Genomic DNA, 20,069 nt, shown 5'->3' on the forward strand with positions numbered 1-20,069 from the left:
ACACCTTGAAGTTCTCACTGTTTTTAGAGTTTTAATATACAAATAAGAATGCCAAGTTGTCACATATAATGATTGAATTTAAGTAACTCAAGTTTGGTTTCATTATTTTTAAAATTATTGTGCTAGTTTTATTTATTTTCAGTCTACTATTTAAACTTAAGAATTCATAATATCACAGAGGATAAAACCAAAGATTGCATCCTAAGCAAAGTTGAACAATTTTGAATCCTTTGGAAATTATTTTCAATAGAAATGCATACAGCTAAATCCAAGTTGGTCAGTGGTCAACTGTATAATTGACCATTCTCTGAATTTATTTCCATGTAGAATACTGTGTTTATTTAAATGCAAGACATAAACATGCTAATTATAACCTTACACATAATTACTAAAACTTAGAAGTAACTGTAATAATATCTTAGAAATAAGTGGTACAAAAGGAGGAAACCCTTATCATGGAAAATGTTTGGAATTACCCATACATGGGGAAATCTTAAGAATTTGTACAATCTTATGATAAGACACCTGTTTTATCAACCACACTGGGGCAGATGCCTTCTTTTACACTACTCTTAGTCTGCTATTGCTCTGGGACTATGGGAATAGCTTGCCTGAAATATTTCTTGACTCTAATGAAATAAGAAACCCTATTTTAAGGAAGAGCAATTGCATTTTTAATGCACACCTTCAATAAATATTTCCTTAACTGATTTCATTTAGTTACTAATGTTTTGATGTTATTCTGTCTGTTGGAAGCTTCAGTAACAGCATTTCTCCTATTGTCTTCCTACCACACTCTTCACATGTAGCATACCTTTCACTGAGGGCACCCTTTTCCATCCTGGAGTTCAGACTCACCTATATATGGCCCCTCATGTAAGTGTGTGGTGTGTGGAGTGGAGTAGTTGCCACCTCTTGGAATCACTATGTCCCACCAAATGCACAAGGAAGAAAAGGCTGATGAAGGACTTCATAAAGAAGCTGTGACTTTTACATTGTGATATTAATAGACCTTTGGCTATGGTGAAACCATATTTCAACTTTTAGTGTATATAAGTAAATTCAAAGTCAGCTGCATCTTCATTCACATAGTCTATGGATGACTAAGGACCCTTCCTCCTAATGTTTTAGAAATTCCTGAAGACTTTTGATATCTTCTGCTTCCATGTTTTTGTGCTTGCTGTGGATACTATGCCATTTTTGGGTCTCACATAATAAAGGAAGGGAGATGGGGGAAGAGGAAGGTCAGAAGGAGAAAAAGGAGGAGGGGAGGGAGGGAAGAAAGGAAGGAAGGAAGGAACAAAGGAAGGAGGGGAGGAAGGAAGATGAAGGAGAAAGCATGAGAGAGAGAGAAATAAAAAACATTTGCTTAGAGATAATTTATCTGATGGTTGGTTCCCACATGGGGAAAGGTTATGGTCAAACTCCCCCATATGTTAACTGTGAGAACTAATCTTTTATATTGCTATTATCCCCAGCCACTTCAACTTATCTTTCAAATGATCCCTGTCTAATTCTCCTGCTCTTTTTTTTTTTTTAGGATACTTTTCCCACCTTTCCGTACACTTGAAGAAGCAACATGGTCTTTATCTTTCCCCATATCTAGAAGTTTTATGTTTGAGCAAGATCTTTCAATATTAATTTTCACTGGCTCTCATCAAGAAAGTAACTTCACCCCCTAAAAGCCATTCTGGATAATAAAAATGACTTTACACCTTACTGTGTGGGTGTGTATGTGTATGTACAAATACCTTAATCAGCATGGATGACTTAAAAAAATTGATAGATCACAGTGGACCAGACTCCAATCTCTAAATTGGTAAAACTCCATTTAGAAGGCAGACAAGTAGATATCCTTTGCTTTGTAGCAATCACCTGGTCAACCTAACTCTGATTTGAGACTACTGAAGAAAGTAGATAAAATTTATTGAATTCCCAGTCCAGAATTTAAAATCTTGTCATGAATGATACAAATAATTTTTCAACCAAATTCCTGGCACAAATCAAAAAATGATATGCAAATATTTTCATAATATGATTATGACTAAGTACTTAAACCCAGTACAGTTTCATAGTGCAATATTTTAGATATAGTGTAAGTGATCAGGACAGTGGATCACAAAAACTGAGATATGGCATCAGTGTAATCTAATGATTAACATTGTGAATGACATGGAGAAGTATAAACCCTTATCAGTCTAAGGAAAAGCTAGAATCATGAAAAGTGATTTTGAAGACTCAAAACTGAAAATATTAAGTTAATTTGGTTGTCTTTAAAAAGGAAAAAAGAATGAATAGATTTCTCTGAAAAACATATGACATCACTCAAACAATAAAAATGATAGTCTGAGACTACCTAAGAAGGTAGTCTCCTTAAATTACTCCAAGAAAGAAAGCAAGGATTTAATTATTTAGCAAGCCCATGGGATACTTGTTGCTTCTGTTACTATGATAAAATACTTGACACTAATCAGTCTCCTTTCTAAAGAAAACAGGTTTATTTCATTTCATCTTGTACTTCTGGATACCCAAGTTTGAGGGACCACATCTGGGGATCACTTTCTAGCTGCAGAGTCCTGGGGCACTTCAGGGCATCACATGGTGATTGACTGGAAGTGCTCATGTTTATCTATGTTCTCTGTTCTCTTTCTCTCTTTTGCTATAGCCACCAGTGTTAATCACAGGGATTCCAACCTTGACAACCTTATCTAATCTTGATTACCTGCAAAGACCCCATCTCCATAATCAGATTAATTTTCCAAGTTCTTAGTACCTCACAAGGAGGGGGTTAAATTTCAACATAGACAGCCTTGGACACATTCAAATCATATCCAAACCATAACAGTGGTCTAAACCTGAAATAAAATTTCTGTTACTTTCTCTAACTTTTGTCCAAATGTTCAATTTACTAAGATGATCCCTGGACATAAGGTTAGGTACAGGGAGTGGTTGATCTCACAGATCAGATAGGATATTATAACCTTTTTCAACTTAGAAAAGTATATTTAATTGGACTCTCTTGCTATTGATTACTTACATGGTATGCAAGATTTTCTTCAAAGAAATAAAAGTTTCTAGATGATAGCAAGCAATGTTTTTCTCCTTACTACAGCATGGCTTTTAGTAAACCTAACTAAGAGAATCCAACATATGCTCATATTAACAAGGTAATTATGAAGTACATTGTCACTGCAGCATTTTGGATTATCTAGCATTTTAATCATTTTATAAATACCTGTGGATTATTTAGCTAAATGATAATGTTGGAAATATCCTGTCACATATTTATTTTTTGTTTTTAACAATTGAAACAACCAAATTTCCTTAAAGAATTCTTAAATTATCAGAGGGTAAATTAAGACATGATCAACTACAAATTATACTGGTAATTCAAGAGTTCAATTTCAAAAGTTCAGGAAAGGTGACTCGTTTCCCACAAATCTTCATCTTCTTCTTACTCTAATGATTGCATTGAGAGACATTCCCAATCTTTATAAGGCCTCTAATTTGTATTGCAGACCTCTTTATTCTTTCATTCATGAAAAATTCATTAAGGTTTTGCAGTGCTAGCATTGAAAATGTCTTACTTGTTTTCTCACAGAAAATATTATGTGGAGGTCTCAATACACACTTGACAAATGTGCACATATCCTTTTTTGGCTATAGACTTGTTACTGAAAGAGCAAGCTTATGATTCAAATGGATAGCCCACTTACATTTTATTTGCAGAACAGTGACATCGACAAAATGACAAATTATGTGTGCCATGTGGAAAAAATGTCACCTTCTGAATATTTATGAATGTTTGAAGTTTTCTTAAATTGGGGAATTTTTTTAGGGAAAAAACTGCTAAGGAAATGAACAATCATATAACATTCAAACTTCATTAAGTCAATTGTGATTCTCACATTATTCTTTCCATTTTTCAATTTTGTAGTTAGCTATTGAACTCTTCAAGTTAAATTAAAAAATTTGTGTTTCTTAAAATGTGTTATGACTCATAAAGAAGAAGGGATAATCTTCTCCCTAAGAACCATTTATACTCTCTTATGGAAATATCAACGTGCTGGCCCTACTAAATGGGCAATAAAGTAAGGAAAGATTTTGTGGTTCCGGGATCTGCCTGAAACTGAGGAGGAGCGGGGGAAGGGTTGGGGAGGGGGGCAGGGTGGAGAAATGACCCAAACAATGTATGTACATAATAAAAAATAAAAAAATAAAAATAAAAAAGATTTTGTGCTTGAAGAATTTGCAATCTCTGTTTTGGTGGCTGTGTTAGCTTTCCAGGGGCAAAATACCTGAGAAAAATCAACTTGACAGAAGAAAGAATTATTTTGGCTCCTGGTTTCCGTTCATTGTTTCTGGGCCTGTGGAAAGGCACAGCATCACAGCAGATAGTATGTAGTAGAATAAAGCTATAAAACTGCTCATTTCATGGTCACCAGGAATGAGAGAGAGAGAAAGAGAGAGAGAGAAGAGAAAGCAGGCAATGACAAGATGTAACCACTCCCAAGATCATGTCCCCCAACAGCCCACTTCCTTCATAGGTCCCTATGTTTCCATCACTTCCTCAAACCCCTATCAATACATAAATCCATTGATGAGGTCAGAGACCTCATCATCTGACTGGATCCCAAAAGCCCCATCTCTGGACTTTGTTACATTGGGCACCAAGCCATCAATGTTTGAGTCTTTGGGTGACATTTCAAATACAGTGGTATTACAGAAATCATTAGGTTTCAGTAGTTCCACTGATCTGCCTGTATTTGAGAAGCAGAATCCCTGCCTGCCTCACTCACCATTATACAATGACACCATGTATAATGCATCATTGACATAAGACTTTATCTGTCAAGCCTGGATAACAGTGACTTATATCTGTAATTCCAGCTACATGGGAGGCTGAGATCAGGAGAACAGTGGCTCTAGGACAGTGTGGGCAAAAAACATCAACAACGAAAAATTTTGGAGACTCCATCTCCACAGAAAAAAGCTGGGCATGGTGGTGTACCTCTGTCATTCCAGCAATAGTGGGAAGCATAAAATAGGAGAATCAGTGTCCAGGCCAGCCTGGCCAAAAAGTGAGACTCCATTTCCAAAATAACCAGAGCAAAAAGGGCTGGACACACAGCTCAAGTGGTAGAGTACCTGCCTAGCAAGTTGAGTTCAAACCCCAGGACCACCAAAAAAATTTGACCTGTCAAATTAATCTATGAACCAAAATGCACAATTCTATACCCTCTGTTACTATCAATAAAATCCATATGCATATGTTCCATATATGTATATGAGATTAGTTTATGGTAACCCAAATTCTTTAAAAATGCTTTAAGTATTAAATTAATACACTGATTATCTAAAATTTTATTTTACAGAGGTTAACATTTTTCAAAGAATTTAAGCATGTAAAAGGGCTTTATTCTGTATATATTTTTAAATATCTAATGAAGTTTACTAAGTATCACATAATGAATAGTCATTGAATTTAGAATTAAGTGTGGGAAATTAGACAAATTATGTTGTTCCCATAATATATCCCAGAAACACCTTTTCATTGTTGACATTTATTATGCTGCTGGTTTTAGTTTGGATTATTTGTTCATCATTTGTCTTTCTGGAAAAAATCTACTGGAAAAAATGTTTCTGTTACTAATTTTTGTGAGATTTCTTTTGAAATCCTTGTAGATATACTTTGTGTATATGTGTATTTACTTAATTAAAACATAGGAAACTGACAGAATTTAACAAATATTATGAAAAATAGCAGTTAGGGGCTAGGGATGTGGCTTAGTGGTACAGTCCCGTCTAGCATTCATGTGATGGTTGGTTTGATCTTCAGCATCACAGACACAGACACACAGACACACACACACACACACACACACACACACACACTAAATAGTTACAGCATTTACTTGTAGTTCAGCCTTCATGTACATCCATAATACTTGGAGCATTTATTGATGGATTAATATTATGTGTTTACACTTCATGCATGTCTTAATGTATGTCTTTTCATTTCGTGATGGCAACTCCCTGAAGTATAGGTGCTCCTCTAACCGTCATTTGATAGAAGATTAACAAGCCACACGGTCAGTAAGCTGTGGCATTGAGATTTGAACATCAGAATTGTGATTCTAGAGACTGTAGATTATAAATCATTATGCTGTGCTCACTCCCACAATGAAACAATTATTAGTAAATTAATTATCTGGTACACTCAATATATCACAACTATGATTGATTATTATTCATTAGGTTGAATATTCCTTCTATGGGACTTGCGTTTCATGTAAATATTGATTGAGGATGAACCTCAAATGCAAGTATTTTGAAGTCCATTATCTCTTGAGACAGGCATATAATAAATTAAGATCTTAATTAATCATATCTGCACAAACATGACATTGATTTACTTTTTAATAGTTATGCTTTATTATGGATTTTATCCTCCATTTAGGTCCTAAATTCATACCTTTAGAATACCTTTAGAAAAATGCCTTCATTTTTCTTCCTATTTCTTTTACCATTCCTGAAGTTATCATGTAGGATAACTGTTTATATACTCTTAAAGTATGAAAGGAAAGTAGGAATGAAAAACAAAAATTAAGGGAGGGTACACTGGGAAAAGGAAATGATACTCTGAGAATAAAAAGATGTCAAAGAACTCTTTTTATTTAAAGGTAATATGAGTTTCGGGAGAAGATTCTGATCTTGACCTGAAGATGACATGGAACAAATGAGCATTAACAATGTGTATAGAATTTCTTGTACATTTCAATGTACACTTCTTATTGAGTAAAGTCACAGGGGAAAAACATGATTTCCAATAATCTGTTTGTGTTTTAAGCCATTCCTCCTTATGTGAAACATGCCACCTATGGTATTTGAAGCAGCAGTACCTGACTTACTTATCTATTCTAATACCTGGGTACAATAAACATGCAATGGAAATTTCTAAGAGAAGGCCTAATATTTCCTTCTAGGACTTTACAATTTAATGCAGATACTCTGATGAGGCTTGACAAGTATCCTATGTAGAGGAAATAAGAAAATGCATGATTCGAGCAGTCCTATGGAATGATTTAAATTTTACAGGAGTTAAATAATAAAGAGGAAGAGTACTGAATTCTGGCCCAGTTAGAACAAGCTAATGCATGAGAACAAAAATTCTATTAGAGAAAGCTAATATTCAAAGTAAGTTTTACTCTTGAACTTACATATTAAGGAAAGGAGGGGGTATTTCTTCATTATTTAAGACTAATAATAATATTCATAATGACCAGTATTTATCGAGTCTTAAAATATGCTATATATGCCTCACCCTAGTTGTTTTATTTAATTTCCGTAACAACCATTGGAGGTAGAAGGTAATATTAAATAATTTCTTTAAGTAAGAATTGACTAAGAGTCTTCTTTGGAATGTCTTAGGTTTATGCCAAAGAAATAAGCACAGTAGCATTTGAATAGTAAATGTTTTAAGCAAGATACTAATGAGTAAATGTCTCTGGCCTGTCTTGGTGACAGATTAAACTTCACATGTCATTTGACGGCTGGCTGTTGACTAGGAATTCATTAAATCATTTTCCCCAAATGGGTATTGCCTTAACTCCTCTTCCCTCTTTTTCCAATTCTTTCCTTTTCCTTTCTTTTTTTTTCTTCTGTTTTTATTGTTCTTGGTTCTAACATATAGTTGTATATCAATCCAACTACAGACAATAGATGTGCTATATCCATATCTATGTTTAAAGGTATAATTAAGAAGTAATAGCAAATGATTAAGAAGTAAGCAATTTTAGGGTCCTAATATCAGTGCTTTCTAATGGAGGCAACCCTTTTAAATATTGATCCAATGCCATAACATGGCCGCTCCACGTAATTCTCTTTTAAAGAATCCAGAGATATGGTCATGCTTTATATAATTAGCATTCTTAGAAAAATTAAACAGCTCCATTCCCTTATCTATTTTTAACATGGAAATTCATGTTTAGTAAAAGAAAGAAGTAGATTTTAAACTTACAGTTATGTCTCAAAGATGTGACAGAATAAAGATTATCAAAATATAGAACTAAAAAGAAAAAATACCATATGTTTTTTTTTTTATTGCTGCATTGGCAGAGGAAAGAACACATCAGAGAGAAATTTAGAATTGTTATGGGTAGAGTGAAAACAATTATAAAAGTCTCATATAGCAAGCAGCCCCCAGCCCTTCGCTGATCTTCTGCTGTGGTAATTTAACATATGTCTAATTTCATAACACCAGATATTCCACTTTGCTCAAGTTTTCATATAAATTGCATCAGAAAGTCTCACTTTGAAGTTTGAAAGACACCCTAGAGAATACTGTGTAACAGTTTTTGAACAAGCTGTTACACTTTTAATGACAAGTGAGGTTCCAGGCCATGTTTCATCATTCTTCCTGTGTGCAACTATCCTTAGTGACAACTAATTCCACTAAAATTTATTTTAATCCAAAGGGAAAAAATAAACATTTTAAAAATAATACTTTTGAGCAATAAATTTATCATCTACCACATGACATTGACAAAAACAGGTGAATCAAATAAAATGTAACTCATACTTTCTAGAGGTTTCTTATTAAAGGAAAAATACACATCCTCCCCTTTTTATTAATTTAATATTAAGGCAATAAAGTTCTTTTCTGCCCTAAGGCACAGATTGACTTGCTGTAAAATATATTTTTTCCTAAGTAAGCAATGTCATCATATATTTTAGTGTGAATTCTACTTCATTGCCTTTCAGAGACTTTGCTCATGCAGCTACTTTCTCTTTCTTTATCATGTTTTCCCTTCTCTCCTGGATTACTACCATTGAAAGAAAAAAACAGGAAAAGAAGGCGAAAGCATGCTCATATTCCATCTCAATGGCTCCATCTGTTTTCCCACAGACTATATTTTGAAATATATTTCCTAATTTTTCACTCATTCTTGAATCCACTGTAGTCAAGCTTTTTTCACTATTACTTAGTGATAGTGTCACCAAACTCATGTCAAAGCCATAAGGTGAGAGCACACATGGGAGGTATGGGGATAGGTAAGAAACCCAAAACATGATAGTATTTGATGTCCTCATTGCAGAGGAACTAATACAGAAACTTTAAAGTGACAGAGGTCAATATGAGAAGGGGATCAGGAACTAGAGAAAAGGTCATATGTTAATCCTTTAAAAAACATTTGACAAAGCTATTCACTTTCATTTTCTTTTTTTTCATTGTTGTGCTTGGTGGGAGTACATTGTGGCATTTATAAACATTCTTACAATATATCAAATATATCATAGTTGAATTCACCTCCTCCACCATTCTCCTTTATGTCTACCTTTCCCCATTCCTGGGACACTTCTAAGAGGTATAATTTTCCTATTTACATAGATGTATACACAGTATTTACACTATATTCACCCAAGAACTTTCTTCCATTGATTTTTAGGACATTATAATCTTCTAGCTCTATTTCAATACCACTCCTTCTTGGTCTCCAATTCTGGATCCTCCTCATTTTCCTAGCATTGAAATTTTGGAATGTCTCATGACTCATAGCTAAATTTTGAGATCTCCTCTAGCCTTTATTATATTTCTAAATTGACAAACAAAATTATGTTTATCTGAGGTATACAATGTGATGATTTGATATATGTATATATTATGAAATGATTACATAGTCAAATCAGTCAACATATTTATCACCACATATAATTATTTCTTTTTTTTAAACAATGGGATATCATTCAACCTTTAAAAAAAATAAGGAAATCCTACCATCTGCAATAATACCCATGAAACCTGGAAGACATTATGCTAAGTGAAATGAGCCAGACATAGAAAGACAAATACTACATTATCTCACTTATATGTGGAATCCAAAAAATTAGAATTCAAATTTGAACAGTGCTTGCTAAGGACTGATATAGAAGAAGTAGAGAAATATTGGTCAAAGGGTATACCCCTTTTAATTACAGGAGGAATAATTTCTGATGAATCTAATAAATAGTATGGTGACTATAGTTACTGACACATGAAATTTGCTGAGAATAGCTGTTGAAACCTGTCTTCCTCTATTTATACCCCCTCGTTAGATGGCTTCATCCATTCCCAAGGTTTTAAATAACATCCATACTCTGTTGTTAACTAAATTATGATTCCCAGAACCAAAAATTTCCACTGAAATGGAGATTTCTGTGCTCTACTGATTGCTGGAAACTTCATTTGACATCTCATAGGCATTTTGAATTTAACACATCCAAAGCCAAACACAGTATTTTCTCCTGACTCTCTTCCTCTTCCTGTGTTCATAATCTCAGTGAACACTACCATTAGTACAGCAGTTTCACAAGCCAAAAATCTTGGCACATCCCCTGAATCGTGTCCTTTTTTTTCTCATACATAAACCCATTATGAATTCTTTAGCTCCACCTTCAAACCAGATCCAAAATCTTACCACTACTAATCTCCACCCCTAAGACAGCAGCCTAAACTACTTTCATCTTTCATCTACATTACTCAACAGACCCTAGGAGTGTCTCTGCTTTCAGTCTTTAGCTTCTTTTAACTTTGTTTATTGGACAGCAACCATTCATTCTTCCTAGAACAAAATCTATAGCATGTCACTCACTTGCGATTAACTTTCCAGTGATTTCTATCTCATTTCTTGTAGTGGCCCATAATATCCACCCTAGAGAGCTCCAGTAACTCATTTTCCACTGCTCTTCCCCTGCCCACTTAACTCCAGCTATGTTGGCCTTTCAGCTATTTATTTGAAAATTCTAAACATGATTTCCTCAGGATTCTTAAACTGGAATACTTACTCTCTTTGTAGATGTTGTCACAGGTTAACTCTCATTTTTTCATGCCTTTACTGAAATGAGAGCATCTCAGTCACTGACCGATGTTATTTAGGTTCCCTCCTATGCCTTTGCCCTGCTTTGTATCTTTGTCAAAGCACACATCAAGTACATGAACATATAATGTGTATATATTTGTGTATTTTATAAATGTAAGTCCCATGAAGGCCCCTTTCCTGTTTTACTCAGTGCTGAATCTCTATGCCTAGAATGTAGTAAGTGCTCAGTTCTTCCATGTTTTCCACTTTCCTATCTCAGAATATTTTCTAGAAGATATTTAACAGGAGACTGATTTTACCCTACTTACTTTTACATGAACTATAACTCTTACTTAGTTTATAATTGTCTTTATACTTTTATGTAAAATATTTATCTCTGTTTGATAGTTTCACTTTGTTTATTACAAATTTAGCCCTTTTAGAGTTTAACACTACTAATTCATTGTTTTCATTTCCTCCTTGCCTATCTAGCTCCTAAATACCTTGTGGAAAGCTGAGGTATATGTGGAAATGGCACTTTCCTTTCAAATCTAAACATATGATCTAGAATTGAGCCCATAATCATATTTTCAAAATGTTCAATTTATAGCAATTGGCATATTTAAGATGTTCCTTGGCTAAAGGAAATCATGAAAAATCCAATGTGCCAAAAGGAACATATCCATAAAATACAAATTGCCTTGAGACTTTTTTTTGCTCACATCTAAATTTTCTTACATTAATGGCTTTAAACATTTCACAAAAGTAGTGATAAAATTAAGGCAGCTTCTGTGGAAGAAAAACATTGTATTTAGAGAAAGAACGGCAAATAGAAGTGTGTTCTTTTTTTTAATTTTAACTTTTACTTCCTTAGAAATAACTACTTAGCTATACAGATTATAAAAAAAAAAAAGCTATAACAGGTTGTCAAGGGAAAATATATTGTCCTTTCAAGATATTTTTGAGAATTAGGTAGGCTCACATTTGGGAATGGGTTAGGTGCATGGATATAGAAGGATGAAATAAATAAATCTTATAATTCTTTCCACTTCTCTTGAATCACTGTTTTCTGTAATCCTCTGGCCATTTCTACTTGAAAAGGGAGACAGAAGCTTTACTTGCCAGACTCAAAGTGTTAGTATGGGAAGTTTATTCTCAATCTATAGCAGAAACCTGCTCATGATATTTGAGGAATACTTATTTCTCAGGGTGCAGGAAAGAAACATGTAACTACCATATCTTTCTGGCTTTCATATGAAAGATTATACATTATCACTGCTTAAAAAACTCAAAAAGAAACCAAACAAACAAATGAACAAACTGAACAAAGTCAAACCAAAAGTCACCTTTTAAAAAACAAATGCTGGAAGTATTTCTCCAGACACAGAGCCCTTAGTTGAAAGTAATTTTTTGAGAAGTCTGCCTTGTTTTTTTAAAAATTGTCCCGACTTTTTTACTGATTGTGGAAAGGACAAATTCATAAATTATCTGCTCTAAATGACACAACAGCAACCAATGTTTGTCAGTGTTGTTGTTTAAGTCAGGTACTTCCCAGAACTTTACAAAGCAGGTATTTTTTATTAGCATATTTGTGTTGTACTGGGGGAGGGTACATTGTGACATTTACAAAAGTGCTTATACTATATCTTAGTGAGATACATCCCCTCATCATTTTCCTATATCACCCCCCACACTCTTAGAATGGTTTCAGCAGGTCTCATTGTTCCATTCTCATACATGAGAATAAATATTTCCACCATATTCACCCTTTCTTTATGTCCTGACCACCTTTCACTGGTACTTACCTTCAGACAGAATCTGTTTTACCTTCCTGCCCTCCATTTTTGGAAAATAGACATTGTTTATTTTCAGATGAAGAAAGTGAAACACAGGGAGGCTAAGGAGCATGCTCAAAAATAGTGTTTTTTAAAAATTTTTATTAGACTATATTAATTGTACAGGGGAGATTCATTGTGACAATTCCTTGCATTGTGCATTGGATAGATTGTCCCCACTTCTTCCACCACCACCATCCCAACCCCTTGCCTGCCTCAGTTAAAGCAATTACGAGAGGTTTCATCATATTATTTCATGTATCTATATGAAGCCCATCAACCATATTCCCTCAAATTCATCTCCTCCATTCACCCTCCCCTTCCCCCCAACACACACTGTACCTGTTTGTTTTTGTGTTTACGTTTATTTTTTGGATCTATCTTCCACAAATGAGAGAAATCATATGGCCTTTGTCTTTCTGAACCTGGCTTACTTCAGTTATCCTGATGGCCTCCAATTTCTTCTGTTTATTTTCACACTACATGGCTTCATTCTTCCTTATGACTGAATAAAACTCCATTACATATTCATCAGTTGTAAGACATCTGGGTTATTTCATAGCTTGGCTATTGTGAATAGTGCTGCAATAAACATTGGTGTGCAAGTGTCTCCATTGTATCCTGACTTATATTCATTCAGATATATGCCCAGGAATGGTATCATATGGCAGTTCTAGTTTTAGCTTTTTAAGGAATTTCCATACTGCTTTCCATAATGATTATACTAATTTTACGTTCCCACCAGCAGTGGACGAGGGTTCCTATTTTACTGTATCCTTGCCAACATTTGTTGTTGTTGTTGTTGTTGCTTATGAAGATAGCCATTGTAATTGGGGTGAGATGAAATCTTAGTGTAGTTTTGATTTGTGTTTCTTTTATGGCCAGGGATGTTTTGTAAGTGGTGGAGTCAGCTTGGGATAAAAGCACTGTAGCCAGAGGGCCAACATTTTATACCACTCAACTCGTGTCAACATAGATATCAAGTAAGCTCCTTAAACTCACTTTGGATTAAAGAAAATAGAATACTCAATGGAAAACAGGGGAGTGTACCTTGCAAGGAAATGCATTAATTACACCATGTGGGTTTTAAGGAAAATAATCTTATTCAAGTTACATACTTTAAAGTTTTGGGTGTTTAATAATAAACACAAACTGACATCAAGGGAACAAAATCACTTTTATTTGCAAATAGACAAACAAGTACATAACCAGAAATCACATGCACTCCCAAATATTTCAACTGAGCTATAGAAAAATGAAGCCTAATTCTCATCTAACCAGATGAATGAATTTATTAACCCTTTTCTAGTGTTCTTGAAAAAATATTTAGTGACATATTCATGTATTATAATATTCACCCATTTAAGTAGTACTTTGTTCTTTTGATTCAGTTTTTTCTTTTCATTTTTAATATATGGGCGAACTGAGCAACCATTGCTACAACCTAAATTTAAAATATTTTCACAGCTACCAACATAATTTCTTTACACATTGACAGTCACTCACATCCTCTCCTTTCTCAACCCTGGGTAACTGCTAATTTCTTTATGTCTTTATGGATTAGATATTTCATATAAAATTTATACAATGGTGGTCTTTTGTGACAGACTTTTTAAAGTCCATTCAGTCCATGTATTAATACTTTATGTCATTTTGCTATAGAATAACCTTTCTCTGTGTGGATATATATACTAAATTTTGTTTATACATTCATCAGTTCCTGGACACTTAGGCTGATTCCATGTGCTGGCAATTATGAGTAATACTGGCATGAGCAATTTGCCTATCCATTGTTTCGTGAATATATTTTTGCTTCTCTTCAGTACATACTTAGGAGAAATGAAATTGCTTGTTCTTTCCATAAAACTAAGTTTAAGAATTTGAGAGAATGCCAAGCTATTTTTCAAGGTGTCTGAACCATTTTATATTTCTCCATCAATGAACGAGAGTTCCATTTTCTTCACATCTTTGTCAACACATGTTATTCTCTAACTTTTTGATTAAACCCTCCTAGTGAGTACGAAGTGATATCTCATTGTCATTTTGATATGCATTTCCATATTAACAAATAATGTATGGCCTCTCCTCATATGCTTTTTGGCCATTTGATATTAAAGAAACATCTGTTCAGATTTTTGTTCATTTTGAAATATTTTTGTCTTTTTACTATTGAGTTGCAGACATTCTTTATATATTCTGAATATAAGTTCCACATCAGGTGTATGATTTGCAAATATTTTCTTCCAGTTTGAAGGTAGTGTTTTGCTTTCAAAGTACTATAACCTATCCTTTAGTATCTACCACTCTAGCTACCTTCTCTGGATGACTCTACTTTTTTTATCTGTTGATTCTTGCTTACTCAAAACTAATTAATAACTTCTGCTTACTCATGCTTCTCATGGAATCTTCCCTTATCATCACTTTTTGTTTTCAAATTTTGATTCTAATTGAACTCTTGAATTTTTTTGGTCTCACATTTGAGTATCTCTTAAGAGGGTTTCAAAGATTGACTGCTTCTGGCCTAGTTGCCCCTTTGTGGTCCAATCACTTGTAGCCAAGGTGAATTCTGCTTTATGTGAATGGCCTACTCTAGACTAGGTCCTTGGACAAAATACTAGCATGGATGGTTTTCTTAAAAAATACAATAGTGAGTGATGCAGACTCCTAGAACTTAATAGAGTAAGGGTTGATTAGAATCAGAATTACAGGTCAGACATTAGAGACATTAGAAGAGTTTATGTACAACTACTTACAGAACGAAAAGAAGATATTTATCTCAAACTAAATTATGCAGAGTAATGATCTTTGCTTGATTCCATTATGCTGCAGTTCAAGGCTTGCTTGCCTCTGACATTTAGTAAGTAGGACTGTAAGTTTGCTTTAGTGTAGATAATGCCCAGTAAGGTATATATAATTTATATTATAACATAATATAAATATATATTACAATTATATATATAAATATAAAATTTACTGAGTGTTCAGTGTTTCAACTTCAAATACAAGTCCTGATATTTTGAAAATTTAGGTTTTTTTAAACCCTCTAGATAAATTGCAATATATTTGTATCAGTGAATCATGAACTACCTGTCTTATGAATATCTAATTTCAGGGCATACAGGAACTTTCTTAGTTATTTCTTAACTTCCTAAAGCAGATCTTAACATACAATAAGCAATTGAAACAATGTTTAACTGAAAAGTTGAAAGAATTAGTGAATTGGAAGGGATTTAGGACACCACAAGTTAGTATTTTTCTTTCTATTAAAGACAAGGGTATCCATGCATATCTATAGCACGTCTAATTACTTGACTATTACAAAATGGGAAATTAGGTCAGTGAATCAAGACTTTTGTATCTTGACAGCGGGATGCCGATGCTTTTCTCTTTCTGTAGGAAACCTAGATTATCGCCTAGTCACATCCTTATTCTTCTGTACTCTAAGAAGAGGGCAGCTGGTACTGAGGACATCCATGTGCCTTTCAGTGAAAGTACAAAAAGCTTGCTAGAAGTAGAAAGATATCTAACTAGAAATGAAAATAGCTAAAAAAAACCCCACAATCTATATGAAGGTTGTAGTCACAGTAAGGACATGGAAAAATAATTAGAGAAGAAAACATTGTCATTATGTCAGCTTGGGGGAACATTTTTTTTAAATGTGTATTTCAATTAACTATTCAATTAAATATTCACAGCCTCAGGGCAGCTCTCAGTGGACATCTCTAGCCTCAGGTGAGGCCCTCAGGCCTTGAGAGAATGTTTCAGTTTTTAAATAAGACCTCAGAAAGACCTTGGATGCGTTATCTAAAGTGATGTCTTAAATCATTTTAATTTTTTAATGGTTTGAATTTTGCACAGATTTTAATCTTCCTTGCTGTCAATCAAATGAATTCTGAGTCATGTTTTCTAATTTATTCTAAACTTTTAATTAGAATGTAAACTAAACACATAAAAGTGATAGATTTCACAAACTGAACACACGTATAATTATGACCAAAATTAAGGAGCAGATATTAACAGCACGTGAAGACCCTCTTTTGGTCCCTTGTAGGCTTGCTCTGTCCTCAAGGGTAACCACTATTCAAATGCTCTGTCATCATAGTTTTTGCCTTATGTTTCATATAAATGAGATCATACAACATTTACCTTTCAACATGATGATGATGCTACATATGTATATCACTCCATATGTTTATAGATGGCTTATTCTCATTGCCACATAGTATTCTATGGTATGAGTATATCACAATTTACTTGTCCATTTTACTAGTGATATGAAATTGGTTTCAAAATTAGAACAAGAAGTTGTATTGATATAAATATTCTAGTACCTGTTGGTTCATTCAGTCTATTCATTTTCTATTGCTCCTATAACAACTTATCACAAACTTAGTGCCTTAAAAAATACAGATTTGGTATTTGAGGATCAGGAACTAGTGTAAAGATCAGTTAGAGATGAATCAACTTGGGTTGTAACACATTTGTACATGAAAGCAATGCTAGGAATCTCTCTGTATAGCTGTCCTTAACTCAACTGGCAAAAACGCTTTGGCTTTGTCTTCCTTATTATGCTTATGTCTTCTCTTTAACAAAATTAGAGATAAGGGCAGAACAATTTCTACCAGAGGGGAGCAGAGGGGAAAAATGACCCAAACAATGTATGCACTTGTGAATAAATGAATAATTAAAAAAATACAGATTTGATATTTTAACAATCTGGAAGTCAGAAATCTAAACTAGGTTGTCATGACTGGGTTTCTTCTTGAGGTTCTTGCCCTTCCCGTTCTAGAGACAATCCGCATTCTTTGGCTTGTGGCTTTTCCTCACATAACCTTAACTTCTGCTGCCATCTTCAGGGCTCCTCTCACCTCTCTTGTCATTACATTGCACTCATCTAGGTTATCCAGGATAAGCACCCTTGTTCAAGGATCTTACTTTAACACTACTGCAAAGTATCTTTTGTCAGGCAAGGCAGTAGGGTTCACAAATTTTGAGGATTAGGGTGTCAGCATATTTTCAGGGCGCTGTTCTGTCTAGCACAAAGGCAGTGCAAGTGTTCAGTTGGAGCGTATTCTATACTGCCAAACAGCTCCTTATCAATTGGTGATGGGAACACTAATGAATAACACACTCCATATGTTTACTGTATATTTAGATTTCTTTTATTCTGGAAAGATCTATTCAAATCATTTGCCATTTTCAACAAGCTTTTGTATTTTTATTGAAGTTTAGAAATATTTTTATACATCTAATACATATATAACTAAAGTTTATCCATTAATATTAAGAGCCTATATAGGTATTTGGATCTTCTAAATGGAAATTTGGGACAATAGAGCAAGATTTTTTGTGTGAGTATGTGTGGTACTTGGCTTTGAGCTCAAGGTTTTGCATCTGTTAGGCTGGTTCTCTACCACTTGAACCACCTGACCAACCCTTTTTGCTTTAGTTATTTTTCAGGTAGCGTCTCTCATTTTTGCACTGTGCCAGCCTCATTTCTCAACCCTCCTACCTGGTAGCTGGGATTACACACAGGAGCCACCACTTCCAGCTTGTTTTATTGAGCTGGAGGTTTTGTTAACTTTTCACCTAGGTTGACCTTTAGCTATAATCCTCCAGATATTCACCTCCAGATTAGCTGGGATTACAGGTGTGAGCCAAGGTGTCTAGCTGAGTCTTTTGTGTGTTAACAGCAGGATGCTTCTTTTTTCTGTACAGTTAAAAAGAGAGGAATATTTTTTGTTCTATATTTGAAATGAGGCACCTATTCTGTGGGCTGTCTTTTCACATTCTTTCACATTTCTTCTGATGAGTAAAAACTCTTAATTGAATATGATTAAATATAAATTTGTAGTCTTTATTCCTTTATGATGAACAATTGGTTATGTCCTGTTTAACAAATGTTTATTTCAAAGTCATAGATATGTTTTCTTATGCTTGCCACTGATATATGTTTTCCTGCCACATTTAGATCTATAATTCATTTATAATGGATTTTTGTGTATTGTGTCAGGTATGGGTAGGAGATTATTTTTTCTATGTTGATATCCAACTGAAATCTTTTCTTTAGTGGCAAGAATTCTTCATTAAAAACTCTAAGTAATAAGACTTAAAACTAAGAAGTGACACAGGATAGTGAAAAGGGTAGGGGTAAAATTTTTTTCTATTGAGAAAATAGCGATCTATGAAGTATTTAAATTATTAAAAGATGTTGAAATAGCTTAGGTAATGTAGAACTTTGAATAAAATATAACACAATTACTTTAAATGCAAAGCTTAGTGACTTAAGGGATTTTGGGAGTGAGGTTATCCTCCAGTTTTAGAAAAGGGATGGTATGACAAAATTACAGTCTATCTAGACAGTTGGTGCTGCTGATTCCTTGAAGAAAGATGGGGGTGGTGGAGACTGAGGGGATATTCAGACTTAAGAATTTAGGTACATTTTAGCAGCCACAGAAGAATTAAAGGAAAGATCCCTACTTGAGTAGAGTGGAGTTGTTCCAACCACATATGCACAGTGAAAGGACGGTTTTTAAAGATAAAAGCTTACCATTATAGGCAAGGAGCATTTATATGTTTGTACCAGGGCTCAGGGTAAAATAAAACAAAGCAGAGCAAACTCTGTGCACTCACATAGGCTATAAGTTTCAGATTTTCCTCCCCAGCATGAAAATTCTTCCTGGAGTGGTGAACGCTGACAGAAAGACAAGTACAAAACTTTGCAAGTAGAAGGGGTTATCCTATACAAATTATTAAAAATTCTCACATAAAGATAATAGACACAGATAAATATGACCTCAACATTTACCCTCAATCAACATGAGTGAAAAAATTAAATTTTACATGAAAGAAAGTCTAACTCCAGATGATTTTGCTAAGTTTTATCAAATAAGAAATAGAGAATAGCAAAAGGATGAAGAACTTATTCTCTGAAAAGATTAATGAACTGTAACCCTTGAGAGAGGTTATATAGGTCCAAAGGGAAAAGTCATTAATTTTAAAATATGAGAACATTAAAAATAAAAGCATGTTATACACACATTTATTCCAATATATATAGAACTTTGACAGATTCAATAATAAGTAACAAATTTTACTCATTAGATGAATAAAATCAATACATTAAACTTTACTAAAAAAAACAGCGGAGGTCTTAAATTTTAAATTTTAATAAACCCTCAAACCTTCAAATTATCACTCCCTATAATAAGTGAGTTACTGCAAAGACATGGGAAATTACTAAACATATAAGCCTTCTATATAACTTAGAAAAAATTTAAATATTTATGAAAAGAAAACCATAAGCCATTCCATGTGTGTGTGTGTGAAGATGTAAAAATAAGTTTTAATAAACTATTAGCAACATTGATCCAGGACTGCACTTAAAAAAATGCAT

The 20,069-nt window shown here is 33.9% G+C and overlaps 1 protein-coding gene across 2 annotated transcripts in view; it reads left to right on the forward strand.

Moving 5' to 3' along the window:
• Positions 1-20,069, forward strand: part of Kctd8 (potassium channel tetramerization domain containing 8) — a 251,625-nt gene that overhangs the window by 165,322 nt on the left and 66,234 nt on the right. The window contains exon 2 of one of the 2 annotated variants that reach the window (XM_074042341.1): positions 1,541-4,064. The exons of the other annotated variant lie outside the window; for it this stretch is intronic. Within the exon in view, the coding sequence (XP_073898442.1) occupies positions 1,541-1,641 (101 nt within the window). The 3' untranslated portion in view covers positions 1,642-4,064. Of the gene's footprint in view, positions 1-1,540; positions 4,065-20,069 lie in introns of those variants that run through there. 2 annotated transcript variants of the gene reach the window in all.

Source organism: Castor canadensis, chromosome 9 (assembly GCF_047511655.1).
Source record: "Castor canadensis chromosome 9, mCasCan1.hap1v2, whole genome shotgun sequence".
Classification (NCBI taxonomy): Eukaryota; Metazoa; Chordata; class Mammalia; order Rodentia; family Castoridae; genus Castor; species Castor canadensis.